Source organism: Cupressus sempervirens, chromosome 7 (genome assembly GCF_028749045.1).
Source record: "Cupressus sempervirens isolate cs-2001-9-10 chromosome 7, ASM2874904v1, whole genome shotgun sequence".
In the NCBI taxonomy this organism is placed as follows: Eukaryota; Viridiplantae; Streptophyta; class Pinopsida; order Cupressales; family Cupressaceae; genus Cupressus; species Cupressus sempervirens.
Window position 1 is genome coordinate 933,284,691 of NC_143124.1, and position 26,536 is coordinate 933,311,226.

Below are 26,536 nucleotides of genomic sequence, written 5' to 3' on the forward strand. Positions count from 1 at the left end.
CGCCAAGGGAAGCTCTTCCACCTCTTTTATTTTGTTCTCACAAAACCCATGCCTTCGTCATGTCAATGTGGGATAAAACATAACTCCCTTATGTAACTTATGTCTCCAATGTATTATAAAATAAAGGGGACTCTTTTATTTAAATATTTCCCACCAACTATAGTCTAAGCATTAACAAAGTTAAATATTTGAATTTAACTTTATAAAGTGGCTTTATTAATGCAAAATAAATCATAAATGAATCTTTTTGTCGATTTTAAACATTTACCATCGAAATGTTGCTGCCATAGGATGTCCAATCATATCCAGAATGACTTACTATAAATAGTAAATATGCCCAAAACTACATCAAAACCCCTCAGAGACACCTACAACTGAAACTGTCTAGGTCAAATGGCCTCTAAGTCCCTTTGATGTCCTAGTTAGCCTATGGGACCACGGGGAAATAGGCTAATGACACATCATGCTATGAATGCTAGAAAGGGGACATTACAGAATATGTGAAAGGAAAGAACAATGTGGTTGCAGATGCTTTATCTAGGAAACCCGTCATCTGTTTACTGACCCAGATTTCAACTGACTGGAAAGCACATTTGTTGGTAGAATATTCCAAAAATACATTTGCCTATGAGCTAATGGATGGAAACACCTAGGATGATTGGTACAGAGTGGTGGATGACATCACTTACTATAAGAATCAAATATTTTTAGTGTTAGAATCCAAATTGAAGCAGAAAATCTTGAAGGAGGTACACAACTCACCCTTGGCAAGACATTTGGGCTTCCTCAAAACTTATAGACATCTCAGGGAGAGGTTTTCATGGAAAGCTCTTAAAGGAGACGTATTGCAGTATATAAAAGAGTGCATGGTCTGCCAGCAAAACAAATTCAAACATACTCTACCTGTCGAGTTATTGTAACCCTTGTCGATTCTAGAACAGAAGTGAGAAAGTATCTCGATGGATTTCATTACTGGACTTCCCAAGGTGAACGAAAAAGATTGTATTTTTTGTGTCGGTTGACAAACTAATGAAGTACGCACATTTCTTCACCATCCCTTGAGACTTTCAAGCCACACAAGTAGCCGATCTATTTTTCAGAGAAGCTTTTCATCTACAGGGTTACCTCGAAACATTATTAGTGATCGAGATGGACAATTTATCTGTATCTTTTGGACATAACTGTTTTGACTGGCAGGGATAGAATTGTCACAAGGTACTAGTTACCACCCTTAAATAGATGGACAAGCAGAGATTATGAATAAGTGGCTCAAAGGTTACTTTTGAAGCTATGTTTCAACACAATGATAGACATGGGTCAAATGAATACACCTAGGGGAATATTGTTACAATACCACATACCACATGTCCATCGGGATGACACCATTCAAAGATCTATACAGGTATGAACCCCTTTCCTTCATCGACACAATTCTAGGAGATAATTGCACACCAAGGTTGGGGGACTAGCTTCAAGAGGGACAAGAAATCCTAAGATGTCTGAAGGAAAACTTACAACAGGCAAAAAATCAATAGAAGATGTACATTGACAAAAACCAAATAGAGAGGAGTTTCGAAGTGGGAGACTTGGTCTATCTTAGGCTCTAGCCATACCGACAATCCTCATTGAAGGAAAAGTAAAAAGAAAAACTAAAGCCACAATTTTATGGCCCCTATCGTATAGTTTGCCACATCAGTGAAGTCGCCTATGAGCTAAAACTTTTGGAGGGGAGCCGTATTTATAACATTTTTCATGTTTCATGCCTAAAGAAAGTCGTGGGACAAAATATCACAATAGTCACAAACCTTTCACCAATCAATGAAGAAGGAAAGCTCATATTGGAACCAGTCAAGATCATTGAAGTATGTGAGAAGACCCGATGAAACTACATGGTGAAGGAATATTTGGTATGTTAGAAACACTTACCATTGGACGATATGATGTGGAAGGGTGAGCACATTCTATAGCATCCGACATTGCACTTGCTTGAGGACAAGTAAAATTTGGGATAGGAGGATTGTAATGTTCCTGTTATAAAATAAATCAATAATCAAACTATTATTTATGGGTCCATTGATTTAATATATCTTGGAACCAATTTTGTTTTGTTTCCATAGTTTGTGTTGTTGTTAGCTATCTTTTTACACCCTCAAAAAGTTTTCCCCGATGGGTAGTTAAGCATGGCTTGTAGGTAGTCTTTAGGTATGTGATTTTATTTTATTTCTTTGTACTATGAAATCCTATTGGGATTCTTTGTTGTTCGCCATTTCGGAAGTGAAAGATCTTTCCTATTTGGCTTTTTTGGTTTCAGTGGGATTCATCCCTCACCCTATTTTGTCGCCTATAATACTTTGCTCAGATCTAGCAAATCGGAGCACCATCTTTCGACAAATATTTATTGAAGGGTATTCATGTTCAAATCTTCATTCTTGTTTGGTTTTGTTTGATAAATTTGGGATTAGTAGTTTATGGTGCATAACTATCTTCCATCCATACTTCATATGCAACTGGCAACCTTCATTGTAATTTCATATTGCAACTCTACCACTGTACAACCTCCTTGTTCACCGTACTGCCTTCATAACTTACCATACTACATTCATTATTCACTGTATTATTTTCATAGGTACCATACTGTATTCATTCTACATGCTAACTTATTGTACGACCAGTTCTCTCTCTCCAACTCCCTCCTTCCATACCGTATGAACGTTGGGGTCTATTGTACGACCTTTCATTCTTCTACTACCTCCACCATGTGATAGTCATCTGCCCTCCCCCACCCCCCTACCCCCCACTGTATGGATTGCTACAATCACCCTACTCCACCACCATACAGACATCATCAACTATCATATGACCCTCATGTGTGCTGGGGCTTATATTGTACAACCTTCCTATGTGATTGGACCAGCACTGTACAACCTATACTACCCCACTATATTGCCCAGTAATTCATCCCCGTACATTTTCCTTCACGTTCATCACATCTAGGAATATCATACTCATTTTTCTAAGGTGATTAACAGCTGGGAACATTATAGTTAAACTGCATGAACCTCAAAACTTAGAAGAATCCATTAGAAAAGAAAAAATGGTAGAATCAAATAATACTTCAAAAGAAAGATCGAAGAATTTTTCAAAAAAGATTGAATATAGAAATGAAGACTCAAAAGAAGATCATAGAGAGAAAGAATGTTACTTTTGCAAAGGGAAATGGAGCAAAAGACATCAATGTCCAAGAAAGGAAGCCCAAAAACAAAAAGATGACACATTGAAGAAAGGCATATGTTTCAGATGCAAAGGCCCTTGGGAACGTGGACATAAGTGTGACAAGAAAAGGAAACTCCATAAAATAGAAGCAATGCATGAAATAAAAAATGAAGAAACTTCAAACAAGAGTGTGAACGATGATCGAGAGAGGATATGGGAATAGAGAATCATTGAAGCTTTGAGGAAGTTCAACTTTAGTCATACTCTAAACAGGAAATGTAAATATCAAACAATACATATATGTACATATTTTTATGATTATTAATAGAACTTTAATATTCAATTTAAATAGAAGGAAAGAGTGGCAATTAAGGGAGAATAGCTAGGGTACCCTATTGTAGTGGTATTTTAGGGAGAACTGAGGTAAGGACACCGTATTGCTCTGTAATTAAGGGAGAACCACTAGAGCACCCTATTTCATAATTAGTTGAGGGAGAACTACTGAGGGAAGCCTATCATAGTGATAGTAAAGGGAGAATTGCTAGCAGGGCACCCTCCTATGCTATGATTATGGGAGAATTGCTAGGGCACCCCACTACAAAGAAAATATAATAGAGATCTTAAGATGAGATAAAGTCTCACCTAATTATTATAAAGAGGGGTAATCCTAAAGGGGTACTCGTAGAGGCCTTAGGGTGAGATAAATTCTTTCTTAAGGATTATAGTGATGGAAAAATCCCAAAGGGATAGCCATAAAGGACTAAGGTGGGATAAAGTCTCCCCTAAGGTTTACAAATGCATAGCAAAAGAGGGTGTCCATAAGGATTTGGAAGAGATAAAGTCTCTACCAATACTTATGAGGATTACCAATCAAGACTTGTCATGGGTCAAAGAAAGGCAAAGGAAGGATCGAGAAATACAAACTAAGATAAGTTCCTTTTAAAAAATAAAATTGAACTTAGTAATTTAAAATATAATCTTGTGATATTGAAAAAAATAATATTTTCAACTATCTAATCCCAAGTTGAAATTGTTGTTGCAGGACTGTCAAATCACAAGGAGGGAATATTGCATTGCTTGAGGACAAGCAATTTTGGGAGGGATAGAATGTCATGTCCCTATATTTATAAGATTTTATAGTGAATAAATTAATAATAGAATAAATAATAATAAATTATATTATAATTTATAATTATATATTATAAACATAATAATAATTAATATTGTATATATTATATGATTATAATATATACAATATGATTAATACAATAATATGATAAATTCAATAAATAAATAATAATAGATTAAATAAATAAAACCATATATTCAATAAATATTATTGTATATTATAATTTAAAATATAATAATCATCTATATTCGATAATTATAACATATAGATGTAGTAATGAAAACTAAAATTAATATATCAAAGAAAGGGCATGTCTCTTCCAAAAAACATCTATTTAGGAGAGTTCACGAAAGGATTTCAGAAAAAAAGGAGGACAGAGGAGGGATCGAGAGGGAGACTCAATTAGAAGTTACAACCAGCAAACACCACAACACTTACGAACAACATGGAAGTCAAAAGGAGCCCTCTAGCCTTCTATTTTCATTTTGTACAATCTCTACCATAGATAAGGTGTTCATAGTCTTGATAGTAGTAGAAGACCATTGACAACATCCAAGTTTGAAAGATAGACAAGAATCTCAATTAGAGACTATAGAAACTGACATCCATATTGAGAGCACTAGTGGTTTGAAATATTAAAACTTATCTCTTCTTTATTTGGAATCAATAGAAGGCTTTACACTATTCAAGGAACTAGCAACATTCATGTGATTGGGCAGCAACGAACAAGCAAGAATATATATAAAGAGAGAAGAATGTTTTAGGAGGGATTATTACAGAGTATATATAATACACAACAAGCAACTCAACTTAGAATCTGATTTGTCCATATGTTCCATCATCAAATATAAGGGAAAGGGTTTGAAGGAGATTACTTGGCATCCACATGCATTGCTAGACATCAGGTACCAAAGCTAAGATTGAAGATATTACGAACTATACATACTCCAATTGAGGAAGACTTATCTCTTCCCCACTCATTCTTGACTTTCTCATGGAGCCCTCATCATTCATTATTTATTGGTTGAATACATATTAAAAATATAAGATTGGTAATAACATCACAAGGAAGAACCAATTATATAGTATCACAGTCAGAAATTTAGAGCACATCAACATGTAGACACAAAAAGTAGTGCTATAGGAAATAAGTGGAGATTATTTGTATATTCAAAAGATTGTATTTGAGATAATAAGTCAATTGCCAAAATACAAATATTGAAGATCAATTCGCTCAATATATATCTAAATAGTTAATCAAAGAAAACAATAGCATTGATATTAGTAAGAACAACTATTATACAAGGGATTCAAGATTGTTCTTGAAGTTAGATTGTCATTTTAATTATAAGAATAGAGAATTGAAGATAATTGTCCCAAATTTTCAAGATATACCCAAAGGGGACATTACATAATCCTTCTTGCCTTTATACTTGTTGTTCTTCTTTTCTTCTTTGTCTTCTATGTTTGGACACCTTGCAACAATGTGACCAACTTCTTCACAAGAAAAAAATATTAGAGGAATTTAACCTTTGTACTTTCCTTTGCCTTTGGGATATCTTCTTGCAAGCAGGGCTTCAATTGCTTCAAGATCATTGTCAGGACTGTCTTCCTCTTCACTTTCAGATTGTTTGCCTTTAGACTTTGCAACTTTTTTCTTGAGTGACAACTTAGCTTCAAATGCAGACTCAAGATTGCTAGAACTAGGAATATAATTATCATAGTTATCTAGCTCAAATGTTGCCAACCTTCCCACTAGAGCATCCAAGATTATCTTTCTTTTGGATCACATCTCATCTCTTGAATAATTGACACTCTAATTGCATAGATAAGAAGAAGGGTTCTGAGTACCTTTCTTACCACTATGACATCATCAATTTTCTCTTTGGAGGCTTTGATTGTACTCTCATTAGCTTTGATTTTGTCAACATATTTTGCAATATTTTCATCCTCTCTCATCTTCATTTGATCAAATTGACCTCTTAAGCTTTTTGCCTTGGCTCTTCTCACATTATCATCACCTCCATTAACATCTTTTAGCTTTGTCCACATCTCATGAGCAGTAGCACACCCTTTGACTTCATCAAACTCAACATAGTTAAAAGTAGATGCAATATCAATCATCATAATGTTATGATTCTTCTTTTCAACAATCTCCTCCACAATAAATGTTCCAGTAGGAACATTATACTAAGCATTCAGATATTTTAGACCTGAATCACTGATGGTTGCTAGATGTAGCTTCATAAGTTCTTGTTATGCCTCGAAGTTATCCTTTTTCAACTTGGGAATCTCTCTTCTATAAGATATCTTGATCTTTATCTTAGGTCCTTGAAACCTTCTCTGCAAGCACCAAAATCTCTGATGCCAATTGTTGGAAATATAAGAGAAGTAACTGAGAGGGGAGGGGTGAATTAGTTACCACAAAAAAATTCCCAAATCCCTTAGATGTCAATACAAAACATAAACTCTGCTGAGACTGTTGTCACTTGGTTAACACATATGCACTCAATTAACACTAACAATGTGTTGTAACTCAGTAGGCATTGTTATAACAATTGATACTTGACAAATATTGAACATGAAAATCTTAAGATATTAATTGTGATTAACCTTAATTAACTTAGTTGCATACACATAAAAGAAATAGTATGAACACAAGTTACACCAAGATTTAATGCGGAAACCCAATTTGGGAAAAACCACCAATTGCAACTAGTTATTGTTTTTCACTCTTCTAAAGTGAGCCCTGTTAGGAGCCAACCCTGTTAAAGGTTAAAAAAACACTGTTAGGTATGACTCTATTAGAGGATTTAATCACCTTGTTAGGAGTGGCCTTGTTAGAGGTATTTAGACACTTCAATCTAAAAATGCCACCTTGTTAGAGGATTTACAAATAGTTGTTAGGCTAACTCTGTTAAGAGATTTGGTACACTACTACAATGGTTAGATTGTAACAATGAAATGACCTGATTGCTAATGCAACTATATTGTTGATTTTAGATCTCAATTCTGGCTCAAATACTTGATCCTTCCCGATCATATTAATCTTTGTAACCCAACAAGGATATTATGCTTATCCTTCCAAATCACTTCCTATAAGCATCTTCTTATCTTCCACACATTCTCACACGTCTTCAATCCTCAACTTGACCTTATAATTATATCATATATATTGTCAAGTCGACTTGAATACAACTTACAACAATAATACTTCATCTCTTCAGTCGCTAGAACCAACAAACAAATCCATTAAATTCAATATGCCAAAACAAGAAAATCCTTTTTAGCCAACCCAACTCAGTAGACACTAACACTGAAATGATTTTCCTCTGTTAAACAAGTGAACTCAGTTAACAATGCAACTTCGTAAACTTCCTTTGGTAACCAAGTGAGCTCGGTTAACACTAGTTCCATCCAACTTTTCCTTTGTTAACCAAGTGAGCTTAGTTAACACTGAACTTCTACAAACTTCTCTTTGGATCTCGAGTGAACTCGGTAGACACTGTCTTCTAAACTTGGCAAACATTGGAATGCTTGGTAGACACAGAAAATTGTCTGCATTGCCCAAGTGAGCTCAGCATACACTGATTGGAAAATATATGACATTTTTTTGTAACATCAAAGACAATATACAATATACAATTGATCAATTGTTTTCAACACTATTAACATACCAGTCGAGGTTCAGTGCCATATCATGAGTATTCATGGATTTTTATAAAAATGTCAGGTTCATGATTGAAGGCCTAAATGTGCTCGAATGAGGCCCAAAAACTCGATGAATGAGCTCTTATTCATATCCAAGCCTGTAGATCAAAAGTCAAGGATTTCGAAAAGTGGTTATAATAGCCAATTGAAGCAATGGTTTAAGAGTTATGGTCTTCCAAAGTTGGGCTGACCAAAACATCCAAAATAAATGTCAAAGGTGTATTTGGCCAACTCCATATGTATTGTCAGGGTCTGTGGCCCTAGGTATTAAGTTTGAGTGTCTAGAACCTTATCAGGTGGCATACAATTCCTTATTTAAGAAATGCCCGAACATTGTCTAGGATAACTCTAGGTGATAGTTTGCAGCTTTGTCTTGTAGATTATTGTAATGAAGGCACCCATGTGGGTTAGCATATTTTAATTCTAATTTATGCAATTTTGCATTTGCGGTGATAAAAAGAAGCCCATATTTTATCCTTGCAAATTGTTGTTATTTCTTTGTTTATGTTATGTGTTCATGGTATTAAGGGGAACACCCTTCATCAAAAGGATGCAATCTTTTATGGTGGGATCGTGTCCAGGCAGAGAAATGGAGGAATGGAAAATTCAAGATTACTTCTTGTTTCAAAATTATGGATAAGATGAAGGAAAATATTTTGCCTAAGGATTATAAGGTGTACTTGTACAAGAAGATTTAAAGCTTGAAACAAGTAGACATGGATATCCAAAAATATATTTAAGAGTTCTACAAACTTGACATAAGGGTTCCACATGATGAATATGTAGAAGAAAAGATGACAAGATATTGAGTGGACCTAAGGTTCAACATCCAAGATGAACTTAGCCTCTTTACCCAAAGGATAGTTCAAAAATGTTACAAGTTGGCCATGAAAGAAGAGGAGAAGATTAAGAGAAGATAAGAAAGATACAACAACAACAACAACAACAACAGAGGAAGAGAAAGGGTTACCATACCAAATCTGAAAGACCAAGGACAAAATGGAAATAATTAGGACAAGGAGCCAATCTTTGATCATAGAGGAGGCCATAAAGGAGGAGGAAAATTTGGATCAGATAGGGGATTTACCAATAAGTGTTTCATGAGCAATGAAGTGGGCCATACATCAGCTAAATGCCCCTTGAATGTTCAAGACAACAAGAAGACAAGGAGGAGAGTGCAAATGGTGTTGAAAGATTAGAATAAAGAAGGAGCCAAGGATTTAGATCCAGAATTAGAGGGAGAATATCTAATGTTTCACAAAGACTAGTATTACAATGACCCCAAATGTCCATTTTCAGGAATCATTGCAAGAGCCAAGGTAAACTTTGTAAGGTTATTATTGATTCAGGGTCGTCTAATTATTTAGTGTCATGTAAAATGGTGGAAAATTTACAATTATGAAGGTTTCGACATAGTAAACCTTACAAAACCTCATGGGTCATGGACTAGAAATGAGAAAAGTTTGATGATTAGGGAGCAAGCCTATGTTGATTCCTCCATTGGTGAATATGAAGATAGGGTCTTGTGTGATATTGTTCTAATGACCTGTTATCATATCCTTTTGGTTAGGCCATGGCAATATTAGAGAGGGACCATCCATGGTGGGTATCTTAGTACCTACACAACCCATAAAGATGATAATAACTTTGTCCTAAAACTCTTAAAAAATGGTCAAAATGAGGAAAGGAGAATTGTGTGCTTTGATGGCAAGGATCCTGTGAGCTTGCAGGTCCCTGTGATGGGAAGAAGACAAGGAGATAACCATAAAATAAAGGAGAAACAATAAGGAGTAATATCATGTCTATAATCTAATATGAAAGAGAATGGTGTAATAGTGGGGGTTTATTTTGTGCCCTTCAGTTGAACATGTTAAATATAGGGAGAACCTTTAGATATGGGAAGGAAGAAGAGTTATTCAGACCACAAGAAGGCAGGGGAAGTGGATCAATTTAAGTTCATTGATAATTGTATCAAAAAAATAACATAGTTTGGTTTTAAACACTAAAATGTTGTGTAAGATTGATGCAGGTACATAGATGAAAGAGACTCCTTCACAAGAAGTTTTTATTTCTTAACACACTTTGTGAAATAAGGAAGGCAAAGGACCATCTAGAAGAATGAACAAAATTAGGACACCAACTCTATTCTCTTGGGACAAAAGCTCTTTTACAGAGGAGGAGCATGGTGCTGGAGCACCTGACAAAGGAAGGATACGAAGGGTCCAAGACATGTAGGAAATAGGGGAGAGTCACAAAGACTCAATTTGGAGATTTTAAGGCCAATTGTGATGCCTAATTGTAATGAAAATGAAGGATTCTTCAAATGTCCTAATGGGCCTGAAAGGAACATAGGACCAAATAATGGGCCTAATAGACAAATAGTACATAATAAGGTTAATAAAGGTTATATGATGCTTGAATAATGTCAGTCCATCCATTTGAGACCATTGGCCACAATTTGCAATTAGTTAGAGATCTATTGTTAAGGATCCAAATTCAAATCTTTGAAATTTAATCGCTATGAGCCATTGGGCGAGAAACTCAGAATAATAGTTTAATCATGTATTAGAGAATCAAATCAATGCTAATTGGTTTGGGAAGTTAGAGGATTGTTATTTAAAGCTTCTAAAAAGTAATTTTATGACATACTAGCTATTAGATCAAAATTATACAAACTAAAACTATAATTGAATAAAAGGCTATATTTTTGGCAATCTAATTGTAATTTAGCATGATTTTATGCTTAGTACTTGTGTGGATCTCTGTGATACATGATTAAGATTTGGAATTAAAGGATCCTGCAACCATTTCATGTTCTTGCAATTTTATTAATCAATTTTTGCTATAACAATGCTGATAGGATTTTGAAATAATTTATTTGTTTATGGATTCAATTGTGCATACCTTTTTAGCATCAACATTTTGGATCTCACTCTATGATCTATCATTAGTATGAGAGAATACAACGATTTTGAAAACATACAATTTTACCACAGTTTGAGTGTTTCGATGGATTTAAGGGCCATTCTGTGAATGTTACCTCTACTTCTCATAGAACAGGCTCCTATCAAACTGTATAATATGGCACTAACAATTTTTTTGTAGAAAAATTGATAATAAGAGCGTACATCGTGATTTCCATATTGAAAGGTGCATTAAAAGAGTACCATGGCTATAGTAGTCATAGATCTTCTCATATAAGGGGGTCATTTTATTATTGAAAGTGTTCGAGGACATCAAGGAGAAGTTTTTGGCATCTTGGTTGGATCCCAAAAGTGTTGGGAAAAATGTGCTTCAAGAAGCCCTAGCTTTAGGCTAGTTCAGGAAATGGTTGTGTAATTAGCCCATCAAACATTGTCATATGACCAAAATCTTTTGATCTATGGTATAACTCCTTAAAGGGTATTTGAATAACTCATTCAATTGTCAAGTGTTTTGGGAAGTTTGGGTCAAAAATCCAAAAAATAAGGAGAGTAGGGCTACTAGGGATTAAGGCCTAGTTTGACGCTTGTCTAATAGTTTCTATTGCAAAGAGTATTGTGGGTAATTTGAGACCCTATAAAGGCTTGGGAGAAGCCTTGGAGTTTTGGAGTTTGTTTCAATCACTTTGTGCAAAGAAGTCTAGTGAAGAAACTAGAAAATCTTGTGGATAATTAGGCAAGTTGTGGGGTTCTTGGGTAAAGGATTGATTGATTCAAAGGGCTTTGCATCAAAGAGCTTCTTACCTTCCTCAAAACTAGTGTAAGAAAGCATAATTATGGAACTAAAAATAAATAAAAAATGTTTTTTCATTTATTGACCATTCAGGTTGTTCTATATGTTTGTGAAGTTTGAGGGACTAACATATCAAAACCATATGTGGAGACAATTAGAAAGAATGCAAAATATCTTAATCACTAGTAGCCTCAAAGTCAAATCAACATTCTGTGTGATATCCTTTTTGCTAGGGTTGATATCTTTTTGATGGAGGCTTCAATGGGGATTGTTATCTTAAGTTACTTAGAAAGATAACATGGATCAACATCACTAGTCTAAAAATGATTGTCATAGAAGAGTTAAAATTTGAAATAACCCCAACGGATTATCGACTCTTTAAGCACCAAAAATCTTAAACTTCAAGGGTTTGACATTTTGTCAAACAGTTAGCCAACAAGCTCTAATACCACTGAAATAACCTCCAACCAGTTATAGTTCAAAGCAAAGACCGATTTGTTTCACTAATCAGCTGTTTGACATTTCGTCAAACACTTGGCAAGCAAATTCTCAACCACTATAATGAGCTTAACTTGGCTTTAGCTTAAAATATTGAATGATATGATCATCGTTTGCAATTTTTGGGCTTAATGATTTTTGAATACATAAATATACGAGGATGAAATGAATCCTAAAACTTAATTGGACAATTCATGTAATATACCATTATCAAAATGTGAACAGTATGCAATTCTTATTCAAATCACAGCTGCAATATGAACAAAGTGACATTTGGATTAACATGAACCTGAAAATGTTACTGCAGTGAGCAAATATCTCGTCCAGGCTTCCATGTGAAAGCATGCCCTGGAATGTGCAAGGAAATCCTACACTCTAAAATGCTGCCAGCTGTGATGGTCACTACCTTGCACGCCACACACCTGACAGTCAGAACCTGAGTCATTTAACGCCACAAATCACACTGAATGCAAGCGCCCAGATTTTGCAGTCCTAAGTCGTGCCAAACACCCAGATTTAACGGATGCCCAACAACAATTCTCAATGCCAACCGATCAGTATTTTAAGTGTCCAGGGAAGTGGTTAAACAATCACTAATTTGCTGATAAATTCCCACACCAATGTGCAAAGAATTCAGCATCCAGAAATAGATGGAAATAGCAGCAAATTTGTAGACCTGTCAATGTGGGAAACAATATTGAGTCTTCAATTGTGAAAACTGGTCTCTGAACATAAACTTGCATTTCCCTTGTCTGATAATCGGATTGATTCAGAGCTGTCACAGAATGTGGTGCCGTCTCTCAACCTGAAGTGTGATTGGAACCGATCACTACTAAGGAGCCCGCGCTGTTGAAAGTTGAACCCACCGGATGTAGCACCTCTTATCACTGTAATCCCGTGTTATTATGATTGGAATCAACGATAGAACTGTAACATGCTGTAGGTAATCACGATCTGTGATGGTGCGCCCAAGTTGTATCTCGTGCCCTGATTCGCGCCCAGATTTATTTGATATCGCCACAGAATTTCAAGCACTCAGACTGATGAAGCAGTGTGGATTTGCCAATACGGGTCACTTGAAGTGCTGGCTATGCTATCCTCCGGCAGTCCACGATGAATGTGGGTGGTCTTTAGGCAAAGTGATTCTACTCCAGCTCGAGTTCCACCTTTAACCTCTGCCCAGTATAATACAATCACCCACCAAACTTCAAACTTGCGGTACCACGCTGGTCTTAATGTTGATTGCGTTATAATGAGGGAGGCCGCCCTGTCCGATGTCAAAGCTCTTACATGCTCTGCAACTGAAATGGATTATTAATCACCTTCAAATCTTCTTCCATGTATATGGAAATGCTGGCTGGGAGGATTGTCTCGTAAACTTTCCTTCTTTCCTGTTCTGTCCAATACTGTCCTTGTGAGTTGATTATATCTTCGAATCTCAATACTCAAAGTGATCCTCAAGACTCAATCCTCCAAATTTGGCCTTAAGCCACAAATAATCGCCCTGATGAAATGACTGACTATCACCTCCAATCTGCAATAATTCAGATGATATTTCACATCCTCAAAATTGCGCACCAATTGAGAGTTATCGTTCTCAATGGCCAGTTGTGACAATTGTAGAAACCCTAGGTTCCACAATGCACCCGTGATTAAATCACAATCTGAAATCAAAGAGAGATAAACAACTGCCTGATTCGAATGGAGCCCCGAGGTGCCTATTTATTCTTTTCTCTCCATCCTCTCCAGAGACTTCTAGAACATTTTTGATCTTATCCCTCAAGTGACTTTATTAAATATTTTTATAATCCAAGTCACTTTATTAAATATAAAGTTATCTTTTAATATTTATTTATTTAATTAAAATAATTAATTAGTCGTCCTTGGACAACCAGATTAATTAAAATAATTAAATCGAACTGTCACCAAAAATGGGGACATGACAAAATTTAGGAAGAAAACCTAGAGGAAGCAAAATGACAAGTCAGTAAACAAATGAGACATTGATCAACAAATTCAACTTCATGAAGATATAGGGTTAAATAGATATTTGAGGGTTGCTATTAAGAGAAACGTTAAATTCTAAGTAATATAGTTAAAAAACAAATCTCATTATCTTAGATTTGAAACAAGTAGATAGATAATCCTAAAGAAGAACGAGAAGAAAGTGCTTACATCATAGATAATCCTAAAGAACGAGAAGAAAGTGCTTACGTCTTTTGTAATAAATGAATTGTAATAAATGAATTGTTAAATTTGACCAATGGTTTAACATAGAGAATGCATCTTATGATAATCAATTTGACAAGGAGTTAAGGGTGGAGGATCTGAAAGTAGTTGGTGAAGCTAAGGGCCTGTTTGGTGAGCGGAATAGGAATACGTATTCTGGAATACGTATTTCAGAATACGTATTCTCGAATAGAACGTATTCTTATTCTCCGTTTGGTTCAGCGAATATTTGATGGGAATTCGCGGACCCGAAAATTTATGTTTTCTAAAATAAAAAAAAATGGAATAGGAATACGTATTCCAATACCACCTATTTTGGTGGAATTGCAAAACCCCATTTTTGGGACAAAAATGGAATACGTATTCCATTTTTACTTCGTATTCCAATCTCGTTTTGGTGCATCCAAACAAGAAATTCACAATTTTTGGAATATGTATTCCAGAATACGTATTCCTATTCCGCTCACCAAGCAGGCCCTAAGCTTCATAAGTGTGAATTCCTCGGTCAAGATTCATTAAAAAGAAATTGGCATAGTGAAAAATTTCAAATTTTGTAATTTTTGCGGAGCTATTCATCTCTTTGATTCGTTTGACGTCATTAAAATTAGTTCATTAATTCATGAAATTGAAGCCCTTGGCATTATGACACTCGCACGCTCCTGATTTCAGTTCAAATATGTTTGTTGGCGACATGTTCACCAAGTCACGTAGCGTACCACACACTCGTTGGCTGCATGATTTAGAACCAAACCCGAATCACAATTGACTGAAGTCGTCAAGAATAATAGTAGAAATTAACATATTGAACCATTGGATTGTTTAAGTCAATAAATTAGGAACACACTATCTGTATAGTATTATATTATAAATACCGTACCAACCGCTTGACCAGGTTGTCTCCCTCGTCAAATGGAGGAAATATAGTTATAAAATTCATAAAGCACAGTGCAGTATATTGGAATTAAAAAACTAAAAACAAATTTTCATCTTCTGGGGCGAGGCTGCTCGGCAATTAGTTTGCATTGAGCCGGCGCATCCTGTATGTACAAAAGGTGCTGTTGTATTCTCTAGGCAAGCTTATCCGTCGGATGAGTTGAACATGCAAGTTATTTAAGGCTGACTATTTTTGTTTTCGCGTATGGGTTAACCATACGTTTGCATATCAGCTCGATTTGGGACAAAATTTTAGCTTCAGATTGATGCAGAAGAGGATCAGAATTTGGGCATTTGAATAGTATTCGTATGAATAAAACCCAAATTGAGAAAATTGGAAGGAGGCATTGTACAGATCTCTGGAAGTACATGCATCGAAGTATTGGCCCAAAAAAGACCCCAGTTTGTCACTTAGGACACATCTGATGAGAAACGATGTTTTTGGATTGCACCCCACTTGTAAAACTTGATTATTTATATGGACGTTCGTTTCTAGATGAAATTGTTGAGCATTTTATGAAAAATATAAGGAACGGGCAAAAAAAATTCTAGACCTCTTAGAGCGCTCGGGAATTTTGGCCACGCGAATAAAAGTTTTAAGAAACGACACGAAGTTTATGGATACACAGAGGGAAATTTCGAGCTCCTCTATGAAAACTTAGAGCATCCGTATGAAAAATTTCGGCATCCACATGGATTGCTGAGTTTCTGGAGTAATGGTTTGGTGCTGCCATGTCTTTCAATACGGCTTTGAATTCTGTTCAGGCGCTGGGCCGGGGATTTGATGCCACTTCAGATATCAAGTTGCTGTATTGTAAGGGGGTTGCTGGGTCAAGGCTAGTGGAGGTAGATGAGGAACATACGAGGGATGCCATGGCGTTTGAGTGTATTCCTGCGCCCTTTGTTTCCAAAGACATCAAATGCGTGGAGGGGAAATGCCATCGTTTTCGAACTGGTGTCATGGACTTCAACCAGGTAATTTTTAGGCTTTTAAATAGTTTCGATTTGGGTGTTTTTAAAAATTAAAAATACGTTGTCCTTACAGTGCCTGGAAATTGAGGATTGTCTAATGTCAATTGAAGGACGAATAGCTTGTCTTAAGTTTTTCAGCTAAGCTTGGCAATTCAGGGATTGTTGGTTTTGTGAAAACTCAGTAGTAAGAAGCTTGAAGCTTAAGTAGTTGTGGCACCATGAAAACTGGCTACTTCATTTACTTTAAACGTTGAAACGGAGAAAAAAAATGTCTTTCTTGTATGGTGTTGATGGTACCGATTGTGCAAGATTAATTGAAAAATGTTTAAACTTATGAGCATTCAATGTCAAAGAAGGAAAGCTTATGCATAGGGAATGGATCACTGGAGGAATGGCAGTAGACACTGCCAATTCCGAATTGATGATATCTAGTTTTCATTTCTTCTCAGCGAAGCCATTATTTTTCAGAACAATGCGAGATATTTTTTCCAAGAAATCAATGGTAGCAGAGGTTTTGGATTATTTTAACTATGGCTTCTGCAAGTGACAACCATACTAGGCTAGAAAATATTGGTACACATCTGAGCTTGAGAGTCCGATCAACTATGTGGGGTTCTGAACCTGTATCAACTGTTTTTTCTTGTTTCAAGCACAAGAATAAAAATGGCTTTGTTGCATCCCATTGGAAATTGGTGGATTATACTGTTGAGATTGTTTGGACTTGTCATTACATTTTAGAATAACCCGAGGTGGGGCTGGGAGGCCGAATGACAGGTGTCATTCTGTGCTTCTAGGTTTGATGGATAGGCTCGAGGTGCCTTGTGTGATCCCCACTGGTACTTTATAATGTGGATAGGGTGTTCGGAAAAATCTTAGATTCTTAAGTGAATCTTACTTGTACTTTATAAGTATGCTTATAATTCTATTTATAACTTTGTGGAATTATATATATTTATCCATCTTTCATAATTGTAACTAATGGTCAAAAGCTCTAAATCAAGATATAAAGTTGACATTTTACATTCCTATACATATTCCTTACCTTATTTGGGAATTCTAGGGCAACTTAGAGTCAAGTCCTGATAGGGGACACTGCAATTGGTATTGGAGCAATAATCCTGCCAGCTTGCAGGACCAACCTACTTTAACTACTGTCTAATTAAGATTAATTTAGTAGGTCCAATATTGCATTTCTACATGTATCTAACTGCTTTGTGATGCATGCTCTTCACATGTATGACCCATGTTTGCTTCACAACTAATGGGCTTCAGCATTTGTACTCTATGAGAATGTTTCTCACGTGTACTTTTTGCATTTATGCATTTTATGCCTGACATATCTGATGTGTATCGCTTCATGCCTGACATGTATTTATGTGTATTGCTTCATGCTTACATGTCTGATGTGTACTTATGTCTATTGCTTCATGCTTAAAAGTCGGATGTGTATCTATGTCTATCGTTTCATGCCTTACATGTCTGTTCTGTATTTATGTTTACTGCTTCATGCCTTACATGTGGCAGGTATTTATGTGTGTTGCTTCATGCAATACACGACTGATGTGTATCTATGTGTATTGTTTTGCACCTTACATGTTTGGCATGTTATGTGTATTGCTTCATGCCTTACATCTTTGGTGTGTATACTTCATGCCCTATGGGCATTTGTAGTGCTTCATCCCTTATTTATGATTCATATCTTGTGTGGATTCATGTGTATTCATGAGTACGGTTCATGCCTTATGTGTATTCTTGTATATGATTTATGCCTTATACATATTCATGCATATGATTCATGCTTTATGTTTATTTGTATGTATACTTCTTGCTTTACACTTTGTGTATTCATGTGTGTTGCTTCATGCAATACACGACTGATGTGTATCTATGTGTATTGTTTTGCACCTTACATGTTTGGCATGTTATGTGTATTGCTTCATGCCTTACATCTTTGGTGTGTATACTTCATGCCCTATGGGCATTTGTAGTGCTTCATCCCTTATTTATGATTCATATCTTGTGTGGATTCATGTGTATTCATGAGTACGGTTGATGCCTTATGTGTATTCTTGTATATGATTTATGCCTTATACATATTCATGCATATGATTCATGCTTTATGTTTATTTGTATGTATACTTCTTGCTTTACACTTTGTGTATTCATGTGTGATTCATGCATATACTTTATACTTTATATTTGCTCCATGCCTTATACATATACTCTATATATGTTTTATAAGTGTACCTTTTGCATGTATACCTTGTGTATTGATGCTAGGTGCATTTGCGTGTTTGCTTCACCATTGATATTTTTACAATTGCTTCACCATTGATGTTTTTACAACATCCTTACTCCATAAGCGCCATTTTCATGTATAGCTTGTATCTTACATATATGCTCAGCAGCTTACATTTATGCTTCGTGCCTAACATGTATGTATGGGTACTTATCACATCTTATGCTTCATATCTTACACATTATGTTTTTGCATCCCATGTCATGTATGTATGCAGTGAATACAGCGTGAATTTGCCTGACAATTATAAAAATTAACAAAGTAATCTACATTATATAAGAGCTTTGTAGTAGTGCCATTAAACCTGATCTTATCAAATGGGTTAACAAGGCCTTATATTCATGCCTTACGTGTATTCTTATATATGGTCCATGGCATACAGTATTCATGTGTATGATTCATGCCTTATGTGTATTGATGTGCATACTTCTTGCTTTACACTTTACGTATTCATATGTATGACTCTTGCATATACTTCATAGTTTTTTATTTGCTCCATGCCCAATGCATATACTCCATGACTTTTTTACAAGTGTACCTTTCTCATGTATGCCTTGTGTATTGATGCTACGTGCATTTGTGTGTTTGCTTCATCACACATATGTTTATGACATGCTTGCTCCATAAGCACCTTTTTCATGTATAACTTATACCTTACATATATGCTTAGCGGCTTACATGTATGCCTCATGCCTTACATGCTATATACACTTTATGCCTATGTGTATTTAAGTGTATGGGTACTCCTCGCATCTTATTAAATATCTTACATATTCATGCCCTTGTCTTACAAGTATGTATGCATCAAATTTAGCATGTATTTCCCTAACAATTTAAAAAATTAACAAAATAATCTAGACTCTATAAGAGCTTTAGGGCAGTTCCATTAAACTTGATCTTATCAAAAGGGTTAATAAGCACCTTTAGGTTGATATGATGTTTACAAGAACCTATGTTTAAGATGCATAAACCTTTCGTGATGTTTTTGGGACAAGGATGAAAGTGGTACATCCACTGCAAGTAAAATGATGCAAGCTTTAGTAGGAGTGCAATATGTTAAGCTAGCAGGTCTGATTCTGCAACAACCAAGTTTTGTGTGCAGATACTTCATGACTGCCTTCCACTCCAAAGAGCTGGAAAATAAAAACTATATCTGACATTATAATATTAACTAAATTTGTCAAAAATGCCATTTTACAATTTACAACATAATATCCTATCCCCCAAATGTTTCATTTGGCCAATAATATTTTCTACCAGCTCTCTCCTTTTGCACATATTCCTTGATTCTCTCCAATAGTGGACTCCATTCAGTCTGGTATATGTTGGGATTGGTGTTGATCTTGAAATGATAAGAATCAGAGCCTTGTTGAATCTTTTCTAGCAGCTCTCTCCTTTTCTACATATTCCTTGAATCTCTCCAATATTGGGCTCCTCTGGGAAATGTCAGGAATGGTGTTGATCTTGAAATTGTAAGAATCCAGAGCCTAGTCAAATTCCACTAGCTTAACATCCCATTTGACCTTATTCTCTTTATACTTGTCAATGACGGTATATTTGGTTGATGCGTCTCTCAAAATCTGTTCTGAGAATGGTGTGCAGGTTTGGGTGGGGCAACTATTTCTCATTCTCCTCTAAGTGACATCGCCCTCATTCTATGTATTTTCATACTTTCTCTCCTATCATGGCCTCGAGATTATAGCATTTGTCCTGGATGCCAGTGACTGACTTTTCATGCTCAGCAAAATCATTCTTGATATCCTCAGTTGTGGCCTTTTTGAAACACCCTCAGTTGTGGCCTTTTTGAAATACGCAACATGATGCTACTCCATAACTTCCTCTCTCTGCCCTGATTCTAAGATCTTTTCCCCTATCAACTTTGCTTCATTAATCTTCAGCAATGCATTGATGTAGCCTTCTGCCCATGCTGCTGTGGCATCAAACTTCTTGCACTTGATTTCTATAGATGTGAATTCGTGGAGGTATACATCACATGTTGCATTTTTTATCACGAGTGCATCTATTACATTGTCTCTTTCCTTGCATAGTTTCTCCAAACATCTAGGAGTGGTCTTTGCTACGGACTTACATTGTTTCAAGTTCTTCCACCGAATGCTGGGAGAGTACCATGGGTGGTGTGAAGGTTCCTTCCACTTTCTGAATTGGCTCCAATAGGTGCTCCAGATATGCTGTAACTTCTTCTTCTTGGGCCTTGTACTCAGTCTTGACTTCTTCCTTCTTCAACCTTCTGACATGGTTTATTTATTGTCCTTCAATTCTTCAATATCTTATTCTTTAGTTGTTGGGCCTATATTGATGGTAGTAATATCATAATCAGCTGTGGTTACCTCCTCTTCCCTTATCTTTTCAATTGCTGGAACTGCCATTTGGATCACTTTGTTTCGATTGGCATTCCTCATCAATTTAGAATATGTTTTTGCCTTTTTCTTCTCCTTGTCTTGACCAATCTGAGAAGACAAATCAGCCAGGCTCAATGGTGGTGGTCTTATAGTTGTATTGCCTCTCATCTTTCCTTGTAACCGAGTGGGAATAGATGGCTGATTAAGAGAGGAGGTTTCTAGATTGGGATTTGAATCTCCAACAACCTTCTATATTTCCTCTGTTTCCTTTTGCTTTTCATCAGTTGGAGGTTCAATTTCAGCTATCTGCACATTTTCTTCATATGGATAGGTGTCTCTTTGTGTGGTTATCCTTCATTAACTTGTCCCAATCCTATGTCCTTGTAGTGTTCCACTCTAAGACGCATGTCAGTTTAGGCATCCAGGCTCAATGGTGGAGGTCTTATAGTTGTATTGCCTTTCATCTTTCCTTGTAACCGAATGGGAATAGATGGCTGATTAAGAGAGGAGTTTTCTAGATTGGGATTTGAATCTCGAACAACCTTCTCTATTTCCTCTGTTTCCTTTTGCTTTTCATCAGTTGGAGGTTCAATTTCAGCCATCTGCACATTTTCTTCATATGGATAGGTGTCTCTTTGTGTAGTTGTCCTTCATTAATTTATCCCAATCCTACGACCATGTAGTCTTCCACTCTAATATACATGTCAGGTGAGGCATCACATATGTGACTTTGGGCTCTTTATTTGATTATACTTCTTTGGTATCCTTTGCCTCTATTGCTGGCAATATCAAGCCTGGTAAAAATTTCCAAAACTTTTATGCCCCCTGTATATGCTCGACCAATCCCCTTATACAAGATGAGGAATCTTTTGTTGATTTTTATTCCCAACATTAAAATAAATACTCTATTTACTAATTCTAGCATCCTATGATTCTGATCAAGGTTTAACTATTTTGCAGATACAAATATGACAATGGTGGAATTTAAGATTAGAGATAGAAATTGGGATATTAAGGAAGCAAAGATGAAGTCAATTTTGATTTCAAAATTTAATTCGTAGTCCGTTATAATATTTAGAGCACATGGAAAAGGAAAGAAAAGAATAGTTAAAAATGGGAAAGTTTGGTAATTTCTAGAGGGGCTCATAATTGCAACCAATGTGGCGTTAAAATTTTAAGAGGTCATTGGGATTTAATGGCTTTTATACATCAGAACCATCTAAAAAGGCCGATGGATATTTATCATAAATATTCAAATTCACGTGTTTACAAATGCAAAGGGATTTTTGGCAAGTGCTAGAATGGGTTTCAGAGCCTGGTAGAAGTTCTAAGACCTCTTTCATTTTGACCCCATAAAAGCGCATCACTCTTCATTGTCCATGACATGTGCAAAATGCATTTGGTTATGACTTAAATGTTCAGCCCAACAGTTGTAAAGAGATATAAAAGAGGATTGGTGTAGAGAAGTACAGATAAGATAAATTAATTAATGTCCAACAAGAGAGCAACGAGGGTTTAAGGGACTGAAAGTTTACAAACAAGGGAAACCACCCACAGCAGGGACACCAAACGGTGCCTGTGAAAGAACAAAGCAACAAAGAAGCAAAGGAAGACATGGTTCTAGGAGTCACTTGAACTCCCAACACATTCCCAATGCAGCATTTTAAATCAAGTCTTGAAAGATTGACAGGGCCTGACACACAAAATAAAATCATTTTTCCTGCTGACATATTAAACGAGTTCCAAACTGGATTTGAGCACCTGAAGGAGAGTTCAAAACTGCTTCATTTTTTCCGACGTCCTTTCCCTTGCTATAGCTTCGAGTTAGCATATCAAATAAAGAAAAGCTAGTGATATAAAAAGGCACAGTCTGGGATCATTGGTTGTAGTTATGTAATATATAAATGTATTGACATTTTGAAAATTCGATTGTAAGGGGGTTTCTAGCACTCTTCTTTACAATTTCACGCAGACTTGACCAAAGACATGATTGGAGGGGAAATACTATAGAAGAGCTTTCTTTACATTTTGAAATCGTACAAATATATGATGCAAGCTCTTGAAGCAGATTTCAAGGAATTTGCTGGTTTTTCGGTGTCCATAGTATTCAAAAGTTCCTCTATCCTTGGCATTGGGTCCCCAAATTATTTCTCAAATTGCAATATTTAAACCTGACATTATATACCATACATCACCAAGAATATGATGTTTAAAACTCTAAAGAACTGCTATAATTTTATTACCAATACACCAAATATATATAGCTTATAGATGCTATGAAAAACATCAACGAAAAAACAAGATCGTCTAAATAAAGACAACTAGATATAGAATTGATTAAGACAATTAAAAAGTAGAGCCTTAATGACCATTAAATTGAGATTCTAAATAATGTGCTAAAATAGCAAGAACCCAGGATATAAAAAATATTCGAATATGCTCCCTTAATGGTCATTCTATCAACTACCCAACCGACACAACAAAATCTGCTTATCAAAAGCATAGTAGGTTGACTCCTCTTCATAACACTCTGTGATAGGAGCTTGTTGTTGAGACGCTCCCTGGTTGGTCTTCTGATCAACCAACCACTTTCTTCAGGACTTCTGGATATGATCAAGCCTCCCACAATAGTGACATGTGATTTTCTTCTTGTAAGCTTCCTTAGATGTGTGTTTTCCTTTCTACTAAATGGACATGCTTTTGCCGTTATCTATGGCAGTAAATGGTTGTTCTGTGTTGACCATGTCACTACTGCCATAGTTTAAAGACTCGGACTTGCCACAGATTCGGCAAACCAAAATATTGGACTTGGACTCAGACTCAGACTTGCAAAAGGACTCGACAAAAGGAAAACACCGTATTTTTACTTAGAACCAAAAAGAAATTAATCCATTCAAAGAACCAAAGAGCCATAATTGATACATTACACATGTCATATGAATCTCAAACACTCAATATATGAAATATCATCATAGTAGCTAACTTTAAAATGTATAACAGCAGCATAAGTTTATAATTGTTTACAAAATTAGATATAATGATACATCCAAATGTGAAAAACAGAAAACTAAAGGCTACATCCTCCTCTTTCCTCTCAAATTATAACTCAATTTTTGACGCCTTGAAGTAGTAGGCATTGAGATATCTAAAAGAGTAGTTGATTCTTCTTCATCAACATCGAAGTCCTCATCTTGCACCCCTCTCTAATTCTGCAATATCTTCTTCAGTTTGGAGGACATTATCAGCTTCATCATGTTCATTGACCATACAATCACCATCTGGATTAATTACGCAAGTCAATGGACTCATCTGAAACTCCCTCCACCTTTCTAGTGCGAAGGCAAGGGTTATACCAAACAAAGACAACATCCTTGAGGAGCGCAGAGGGAGAACTGACGCCTTAAGTGTAGGGGGGAACACAGAGAATCTGGGTTCTAGAGGAATGCAGTAAACCAGACAGGGCCTTTTATATTGGTCTGCTGCAGTACCTGTTGAAGATTGTAGCTGCAATAGAGATCTTTATCTCTAATGTTATAAAATAGAAATATGACCGTTATGGTCATCTTCTGCTGAAGAAGACATTTGTAATAATATTTGAGATAATACTATATGTAGACACACGTGTCATGTGAAGAGGCATGCGTATGGAAATATGAGAGTTTATATTTGGAAATTAAAGAGACCTTGTGTTGTATAATGAAGAGTCTATTCTTTGTATATGTTGTATCAAACGAAAAACATTGTATTCAAACATTTTATATTTAATAAAAGTGATATTTTTCTTGTGTGGATGGGTTATTTCCTTCAAGTGGAAGGGTTTTTCTAGGATAATTTCTTGTGTCTTTTATGTATTCTTCTCTCTCTCTCTCTCTCTCTCACACACACACACACACACACACATATTGCTGTTTATCTAATATTTTCTGGGCAAAACATTAACATGGTATCAAAGCCAGGTTAGATAACAACAATAAAGAAGTCTCTCTTGCTCTTTATTTTGTGTATTTGTTCAGGTTGCTTGAGTATCTTGTATTCAATTTTGTTAGTGTTGTATTCTTTAAGGCAGTTTCAGTTGCAGTATATTGCTTTCATGGTTCTTCTTATCTACAATTGATCTTGTGATATTTATTTTCCAATGTTTTCCATGCCTTCAATTATGATATAACTTTTTCTCTACTTGTTGTTGGACACGACTTCTTCGTATTATCTTACCTATTGAATTCCTGTGTAGCTGTGAAGTCAAATCTTTTCTATGACGGGCTCCTATCAATTTTCTCTATTGGGTATCTTTGCCTTCCTCGGCTCGTGTTGTTCTCAAATTTGCATCATGAACTAAGTTTCACTTCCTTTGAAGTCTTCACCGCTCTCCTCTTGTTTCTGTTTGTGCATATCATGCTCAGAGCTTATGTAAAGGCCTTGTGTCTTGCTGGCATTTTGATTCATTTGCCATATTATCTGGATGCTTGCTTGGCCTTGGCCATTCTATGGTTATTGTATCGTGGGTTGTTCTTTAGCACCGATTGTATGTCGTCGGTTTTTATTTTCATTCACGACATTTTTTCCATTCAGCTTCAGTCATATTTGATGTGGCTTGTTTCATATTTGCGGGAGTCTTTTTGCTTTCATATTGTCATTTCTTGTTACTGTAGAAGATTCATATTTGATCTTCATCCATATTCAAGTGTGTCGATAGTCAGGCTTTTTGAGCATTGCTTTTTTAGTAATATCAATTCTAATCTTTGTATTGTCTTCTATGTTTGAGTTTAAGCAGTAATTCAGATAGAGTGTGCTCTTTTTCTATCACTTATTGTGTTATATTACTTGCCTTCACCCTTGCATTTTAGTGTTGTATTCTTTTGAGCAATTTCATTGTGTTGTTTGTAGGCTATTCTTGTTCGTTTGTGGATTTTGTTGATAGGGATTCATCCTCCCTTTTGTGTATGTTTGGCGGTCCACAATTACATTCATCAATTTTTTCTGAAGTTGTGTGCATTTTTTCCTATTGCCACTAGTCACAATAGATTGGGAATTCTAAGTGTCATCAGTTTTTGTTTTCGTAAGTTATCATCCAAGTGTCTTATTTTCATTCGCAACTTCATCAGTCTTTTTGTTGTTCTTGTTTAATGTCATTCATATTACAATAATAGATAAGTCGTCTATTATTAGTTAATGGTTATCTATTGTAAATATCTAGTTAGCTTTAGTTTGCTTTCGTTTTTTAGCTTTCTCTATTAGAATAGAATGTTTCTATTCGTTACGATCGTTTCCTAAGAAAACATCGTTTTATTCTTTTGTATAAATTGACCTTTCGATCTCTGTTAATAACAAGCAAGTATTTACCAATTACTTCGTAATATGGTATCAAAGCCTGGACTTTAAATTTTTCAAAATTTTTTAATTTCTTTCGAAATTATATGTTCCAAAAATTTCGAAACTCTTTCTAGTCTTTCATGTTTTGTTTACGTGCTTCAAAATACC

The 26,536-nt window shown here is 35.7% G+C and overlaps 1 protein-coding gene across 2 annotated transcripts in view; it reads left to right on the forward strand.

The window, feature by feature from the left end:
- Positions 1-15,669: 15,669 nt before the first annotated feature.
- The window catches only part of LOC149550635 (MACPF domain-containing protein CAD1-like), a 48,214-nt gene continuing 37,347 nt past the window's right edge, over positions 15,670-26,536 (forward strand). For both annotated transcript variants that reach the window (XM_089793619.1, XM_089793620.1), the window contains exon 1: positions 15,670-16,402. In XM_089793619.1, coding sequence (XP_089649745.1) covers positions 16,160-16,402 — 243 coding nt within the window. In that variant the 5' untranslated portion in view covers positions 15,670-16,159. The remainder of the gene's footprint in view (positions 16,403-26,536) is intronic.